The sequence below is a fragment of the Penaeus chinensis genome, chromosome 30 (genome assembly GCF_019202785.1).
Source record: "Penaeus chinensis breed Huanghai No. 1 chromosome 30, ASM1920278v2, whole genome shotgun sequence".
Taxonomy (NCBI): domain Eukaryota; kingdom Metazoa; phylum Arthropoda; class Malacostraca; order Decapoda; family Penaeidae; genus Penaeus; species Penaeus chinensis.
In genome coordinates this window covers 17,448,569-17,456,068 of record NC_061848.1, presented here as the reverse complement: position 1 = coordinate 17,456,068, position 7,500 = coordinate 17,448,569, and the positions used below count along the sequence as shown (strand labels likewise).

At 38.1% G+C, this 7,500-nt stretch overlaps 1 protein-coding gene across 11 annotated transcripts in view; it reads left to right on the top strand.

The window, feature by feature from the left end:
• LOC125041350 (protein jim lovell-like) overlaps positions 1-7,500 on the top strand; it is a 57,447-nt gene that overhangs the window by 9,847 nt on the left and 40,100 nt on the right. For 9 of the 11 annotated variants that reach the window (XM_047636232.1, XM_047636230.1, XM_047636231.1 and 6 more), the window contains exons 3-5: positions 1-587; positions 857-1,078; positions 4,024-4,149. The exon at positions 1-587 is cut by the window's left edge and continues 58 nt beyond it. In XM_047636232.1, the coding sequence (XP_047492188.1) occupies positions 1-587; positions 857-1,078; positions 4,024-4,149 (935 nt within the window). Of the gene's footprint in view, positions 588-856; positions 1,079-1,756; positions 3,229-4,023; positions 4,150-4,565; positions 5,439-7,500 lie in introns of those variants that run through there. The other 2 variants (XM_047636233.1, XM_047636234.1) reach the window with 2 other exon arrangements.

Genomic DNA, 7,500 nt, shown 5'->3' with positions numbered 1-7,500 from the left:
TTGTTCTTTCAACATGTAGTGACTATTTCATGAAAATGTTTGAACGAACACCTTGCAAACACCCAATTATTGTGCTTAAAGATATTCATTGTAAAGAAATAGAAGCTCTCCTCAGTTATATGTATGATGGAGTTGTGAGTGTGGCACAGAATGATTTGTCACAGCTTATAAAAGCAGCAGAACTATTGCAAATAAAAGGCTTAGCAGTACCTGATGAACCTCCCTCCTCAAGCAGAAAAGCTCAGAATGCAAGGAATTCAGCAGATGGTAGAATAAGCCCAAATCCCAAACGCCACAAACGAGATCAAGGGGAGGTGCAAAATATATTTCAATCCTCCCCAAAATCACCTTTCCATCAAGAAAAAGACCAGACACAAGATGCTTCACTGTCACCAAGACTACCAAATAAGTCAGAACAAGCTGGAGACAAAGATAAAACCATGGCAAGTGAAGGACAAAAATATCAAGCGTGCCCAAGACAAGAACAGGTTGAGGATGCATATCATAACCAAGAGATAAGCCTGCATGATAACCAGGGGGTGGAGCAACACCACATTATTAAGGATTCTCCTAATTCAGATTCCGAGGTGAGTAACCTTATTTTATGATGTACATTTAATTATCTTTTGTCAAAAAGTACAGTATCTTGAACACATTCCTTATGATTTTACCAGTATTCAGTCTTATTGATGAATTTAATCTTATATTTATAGCATAATTGATTTATATTTATGTAAGAATTTCTGAATGAAGGTATGTTTATAGATGCATATGACTATTCATGAAACTAAAATCTTGTTTCAGTTAAAGGTATGAATATGATTTTGAGATGCATGTTTTTTCATGATATTTTCAGATCATGGTTGATGAGACTTTGATTAAGGAAGAAATTTTGGATAGTAGTAATGAGAGTGATATCCCAGACCCAGCCCTTGACTACAATAGTTTAGGTCCAGATTTAGGGCCTGATAGTGGAGGAGGCATGGAGGATAATATGAATCTGGATTTAGCAGCATCTTTTGACCACTCAGATGGACATGCCTATGATTCTGAAGCAGGACCTTCAGGATTGCAGGGGGTAAGTTTTCTAGTTTATATAACAATAATGTTGCATAGTTCATAGACTGTTAGGCCTGCATTCTGTAATATGCTATCGGTTGCCAGCCACCCTGCAGGGTAATTCTGCTTACCACTGTCTTCCTTTGTACAGTGTATATGGCAATTTATATATATAGGTCTATGATTTTTTATTTTATTTATTAAGTAAAAAGGTTACATGGGTCAAGTACAAATAAATTAACATGGAAGTCCAACACAGCCCTCTGGCCACCACCTAGTACCTATATACTATCTGACTGTCACTCCAAGGAGGTACAACAGCAACTTCTTGTACCACTTGATTGACTTGTGACTGGCCTAGTAAGATGTAGCCACCTTGTCACTAATGTCTACTCCCTTCCTGACAGTATAGTCAACCACTGTCATGGGGTTGGTCCTTTCAAGATCGCTTCAGGACAAAACGACTACCTTATTCACACAAACTGGTATGAGGCTTCTTGTCCAACCACTGAAATGCAAGAATGGTTGTCCTGGTGCTTTGATAATCCATGTGGCGGAGACCCAACCACCTCACCATGCTGAGCATTGGCACCAGTAACCCATGGAGTGAAATGTCATGGCATGTCTCTTGCTCTCTGGAGGGGGAGTACCTGTAGCAGCACGACCCCACAACCTAAAGTTTAGTATTCTTCCCCAGGATGGGTCACACCAGGTCTGCAGCCAAGTCCTCGCTCATTGGACAGCGGGCTCCCCTCGTTTCCTGTGCGCTTACACAGTGCATGTGTACTTAAGCCGCAGAATCTGGAACCGAGAACAGAATCTGGAACCGAGAACAGCATTCTCTGATCCTCCAGACGAAGACAACCAGCAGCAGCAGCAAACATAGGACTACCTAGTCCTTTGCTGGATGGGGAGCCTTCCCAGGTCTTCTGTTGATCTCCACTTCAACCCAAAACACCCAGCCATACATGTGGGCACTCCCTAAAGAGGTGTAGACCACTCTAAGTGGTAGATGCCAAAACAGTGTTTTACTACATCCACATCAGTTCAAGCCTTCACCTTTAAGTTGTGTGGCACAAAATGATGTAAGCTTATGGTATGCATCTAGTTTGAATACCAAGACTGCTGGTGATGAAAAATGGTGGGCAAGTTATACCAATTCTTGGTATGCAACTCATAACATTTTCTGTAAAAATCTGCTGAGTCTGTCAGATCAATGACTGCCTTCAGGGATGCAGAACTCTCATCCTTGGTGTGACCAAGAGCTTGTACACCTTCAGGCTGAAGTTGACAAATGTAGAAAAGGTATGAATCAACCTTATTTTTTTGACCCTGAAGACAGAATCACATTTTCAAGGAAGTTCAGGCATTAAAGTTTAAAGAATGTTAAAGGCACAAAAGAAAGAAGAAAAATAATTCCAGAAAACCTTATATTCACAGGAAATTAATGAGGTAACTTCATGTGAATATTGCATAATTAGACTTGAAAAGGATTGGAAACTGATAAGTGGAAAAATGTGTTTTTATTTTAAGGACAAATTCTTCTAAATGTGGCTTTATATTGATATATACTGTACCGTGCAAATCATTCTTTGGTTCTGATTATCACAAAAGATGGAAACCTATAATTTGAGAGCTTATTTCCATTATCTCTAATATGCTATTGTTACTAACGAACAAATATTCAAACATTGTGATACAGTAGGAATATGAATTTTTACTCTCATCCATAGTTCCTCATGTGATATAGTGGACTGAAGTAGTAAATTTTGTAGTAAAAAGTATAGGAATGAGAGTTGAATGAGGTCCCAGAAAGAGGGCAAGAATTCTGGGTAAGTTTTACTTTTTAATAACAATACAAGATCCTCCATACCTTATTAACATTATTAGAATTGGGTATGTTTTTGATGAAAAAGGATTATAAGCTTTTTCTCATACTGATTAGAAGATTTATAATGTTAGCATTATACCAATTCATCTGGTATATAGATGAAACAAGCATTAGATATTTCAGTGTACCTAACATTGTGTTTATGACCACTATTAAAAATTTTGAGAATATTAAAACAAATAATATTTATCATTGATTAATGAGAGCTAATGTAGTGGGCTGCATTACTTTACTATGTGGAATGCTGTTATTATGTTGTGTATGTTGTCACTCAATAAGATACATATTATTGCAGGAATTTTGATGAGTCTTTGCATTCATAAATTATACTGTTTTACAAAAGTTGTTTGTATAAATATTAATAATTTAGCAACAAAACTCATAAATAAGAAAAATTGAATAAAAAAATCTAAAGAAACATTACAGATTTTACCATATTTCTTATTATGCTGAAAAGAAAATAGGTGATGTTTATCTATACACACATGTACAGTCACAACATTCTGGACTGTGAGGAAATCGTAGGCATACATGCTCATACATGTGGAATTCATGTCAAACAAATTGCAAGTAGAACAACAAAGGGAAGTACAGGAAAACACATATTTACTGTTTCATCAGGGCATGCCCTAATGAAGCAGTAAATGCAAAAAGGCCTTTGGCATATTTGTGTGTTTTCCTGTACTTCTCATTGTTGTTCTACTTGCATGCTTATACATGCATGCTCACACACTTATGCTTGCACATGGCCTACAATACACTAAAAGATCACCACACCAGAGCTACATGCCACTGGGGCAAATAAAGAAGCATGTGTTAGTATATATTGTATGTTTGTGTGTACGTGTGTGCGCATGCAAGTGCGCATGCACATGCATGTGTTTCAAAACTCTTTCACTTCCCTCATCCCTTCCCCTACTTCAGGGTTTGTTTATCACAGTAGCTCCACCCCAGAGAGGCATATGTCTGCTGCTGTCTGTATGTGACAGATATTGTTGCTTGTGACTGTTCAGCATATTATTGTATGCTGTTAGTAATATTATTAAAATGCTCATATCTTATTCTTTCTCCAGTGGTCAGTACTTAATGAGTCTGGGCAAGGGTCAGCACAGGATTATTGTACTGAGATGAACCAAGATGTGTCTTTAGTAGGCCAGTACAGGCCTCTTCCGCAGGAGCAGCAACAACAGCATGACCTGGTAAGTATTGGTGTTGCTTATATCTAGAGCAGGATATTTTAGCTCTTATACATTTTCTGGTTCTGAACCAATGGACTTTTGTTAGAATCAGTAAGTAATATGGTTCTGAACCAATGGACTTTTGTTAGAATCAGTAAGTAAAATGCATTTAAGACAGAAATTTATGGATCAAGTTTTTTTGTGCAATTGCATTTTTTTTTTTTTTTTTTTCTAATAAAATATAGATATACTAAGGCTTGCTGACTGCATTATTTGGGAAATTTGGAACCAGAAAATGTGATTTATTGCCGTCTGGGTAAGAATATTCTTTTGTATACAAAATTGTATGGTATGATTTTTGTTTTCTTTATTACTTTTCATATCAGTCATATATCATGGTATTCATACTCCTTGTTTTGTATTGGCTTGTGTTTCAGTCCAGTGCAATGATAACTCCAAGTGGCTGTATGGAAATTTTTTACTTGTTAAAGAAAAACCTGTTCTGAGCTTCATGTTTAGTGTTATTCAAATCATGTCAGGATTGTACATATTGATTTTGTCATGGCTAGTAAGAGTTAAAGTACAGTCTTTATTGGAATACCCTTATTTTGCTTAAACTTTGATTTGCTTATTACATTGCTTAGATTTTATTGAAGGAATTGCATGTTCAGAATCTTATTCTATTCTATTTTATTTTTATTTTAGGGCTTAAAAATCATTTTGAATGAAACATTTGTATTTTAATTGTATGAATTCTTAATGAAGAAATATATATAATTCAGCTTTCTTTCTTCATTAAGACTGACTGACTGACTGACTGCTTATGTGAACTGAAACTTATTTGCAAACTTAAATTTCCCCCTTATGTCAGTTAGTGATGCTAACTGTTAGATTATGAAGGATGTGTTGCTTAGTATAAATTAGATAATGACTGCTGGCCAAATTGATGATCTACCCATTTTCTCCGATGCATCCAATTTCTCTTGTAACTTTTCACTCAATTTAACTGAAATTAGACAGTGTACAAAGTATATGAAGATAAATGTTACTGTCAAATTTTTCTTAAGATCAGAATTTATTTGAACGTTAGAATTAATTGAATTTAGTAATTGTGAAACACCATTGGGAGGTTAAAGAACAACCACAGTTTCCAGATGGGAAAAGTAAATAATAACCTTTTTTGTTAAATGTGATACTTTCTTATATGTTTCTTCACTAATCTTGCATTTTCCTTATCTTTTGTGTTAGATCTTTTATCTTTCTAGCTTAAATCTTTTTATTTTTTGTTGATTGGAGCAGTTTTAAAGAGTGCAGTGAGAGTGTGTGTGCGTGCGTGTGCGTGTGCGTGTGCGTGTGCGTGCGTGCGTGCGTGCGTGCGTGCGTGCGTGCGTGCGTGCGTGCGTGCGTGCGTGCGTGCGTGCATGTGTGTGTGTGTGTGTGTGTGTGTATGTGTGTGTGTGTGTGTGTGTGTGTGTGTGTGTGTGTGTGTGTGTGTGTGTTTCTGTCTGTCTGTCTGTCTGTATATAGGTATGTAGGTAGGTAGGTAGGAAGGCAGGTAGATAGGCCCTCCTGAGGGACAGCTCATCTTTCAGGTAATAAGAAGTGAACTTCAGGGGTAGAATTTGTGTATGTGTGTGTGTGTGTTTGTTCATAATCATATTATATATTTATATATAAATACATGTTTACATGTAGGCACATGGGTTATTTGTCACTACATTATTACTCTTTCGATATAAACATTTTGTGGATGCTTCTTTATTTGCTTTTCACTTATTTGTTGTTAGGGTTCTGAAAGTTTATACTAATATTGCTTCAAACATATAAAGAAATAATAAGAACCAAAATTCAAAAGCTACAGCTTGATATTAACAGTGGCGACCGACGTACTCGTCATTATGTGAAGTGGTAAAGAGTGTGTGTGTGTGTGTGTGTGTGTGTGTGTGTGTGTGTGTGTGTGTGTGTGTGTGTGTGTGTGTGTGTGTGTGTGTGTGTGTGTAAACTTGTGCTGACTCCTGTAAACTTGTGTTGTGGGTGATAATTAGGTGATAATCATGCCATGTTTCACAACATCTTATGTTTTGTGTTAGCCTTTCTTTAATAAAGGTGTAGGTATTACTCTTTTTAGTATTATTTTAAGAATATAAATATAAATATAAATTATTTGCTGAGCAAACCACTGGGTGTTATGGTCAGGGTCCACATGGAATCGTTATCTTATTCATGTATATATATATATATGTATATATATATTACATAAAATTATATATATATATATAATATATAAAATTATATATATATATCATCATCATCATCATCATCATCATCATCATCATCATCATCATCATCATCATCATCATCATCATCATCATCATCATCATCACCACCATCATCATCATTTGGGAGCCAACACTGGCTTAGGCGCATAGCTGCATCCACCTTTTGCTTCCACCTACGAGGATCCCTCATGGTGAGCCGCCAGGCAGGGGCCCGGCCCATATCTAGTTCCTCACGACAGGTTTGATCGATCTGCCTGAGCCACGACCGTCTCGGTCGTCCCACAGACCTCCTCCACCCAGAGTTCTCACGGACAGAGACAACCTAATGGGCAGGGTCATCCTGCGGGAATTGAGCCAAGTGGCCGTATAGCCTGAGTTGGCGATCACGGATTGTGCCAGTAACAGGTCCCGTACCGGTCTCACAGTGCAGCTGTTGGTTGGACACATGGTCCCGCCAACTGTACCCCCATGATCCGGCGCAAGGATCTGTTACAAAAGGCATCAAGACGAGATTCTAGAGCACAAGATAGTGTCCAAGTTTCACTACCATATAGTAAAACTGGCAATATCAGGGCCTTGAAAACATATAGCTTGGTCCTTCTGCACAGGTACCGGCATCTCCAAATACTCGTGTTGAGAGATTTCATGACCCCTGCTGCCAGACCAATCCATCTACTGACTTCCTGGTCTGACAGCCCAGAGTCGTGAACTGCACTACCGAGGCATATAAAGCTCTCTGTGACTTCAATGTTTTCACCGCAAGCTCATACCAACTGCACAGGGTCTCTTAGTATGCCCCCAAAATCCTGGATCTTGGACTTGGTCCAGGAAACCTCTAGCCCCAGGGGCTTCACTTCATTGCTAAATGCATCAAGAGCCACCACTAGGGTTTCCAGAGATTCAGATAGAATGGCAACATCATCAGCAAAGTCAAGGTCTGTAACCTTGATATTGCCCAGAGTTGCTCCACAGTGACTTTGGACAGTAGCTCTACCCAGTATCCAATCCATGCAAGTGTTGAAAAGTGTTGGTGCAAGAACACAGCCTTGCCTCATGCCTGAACTAACAGGAAAGAAGCTCGACAGGCCCCCAC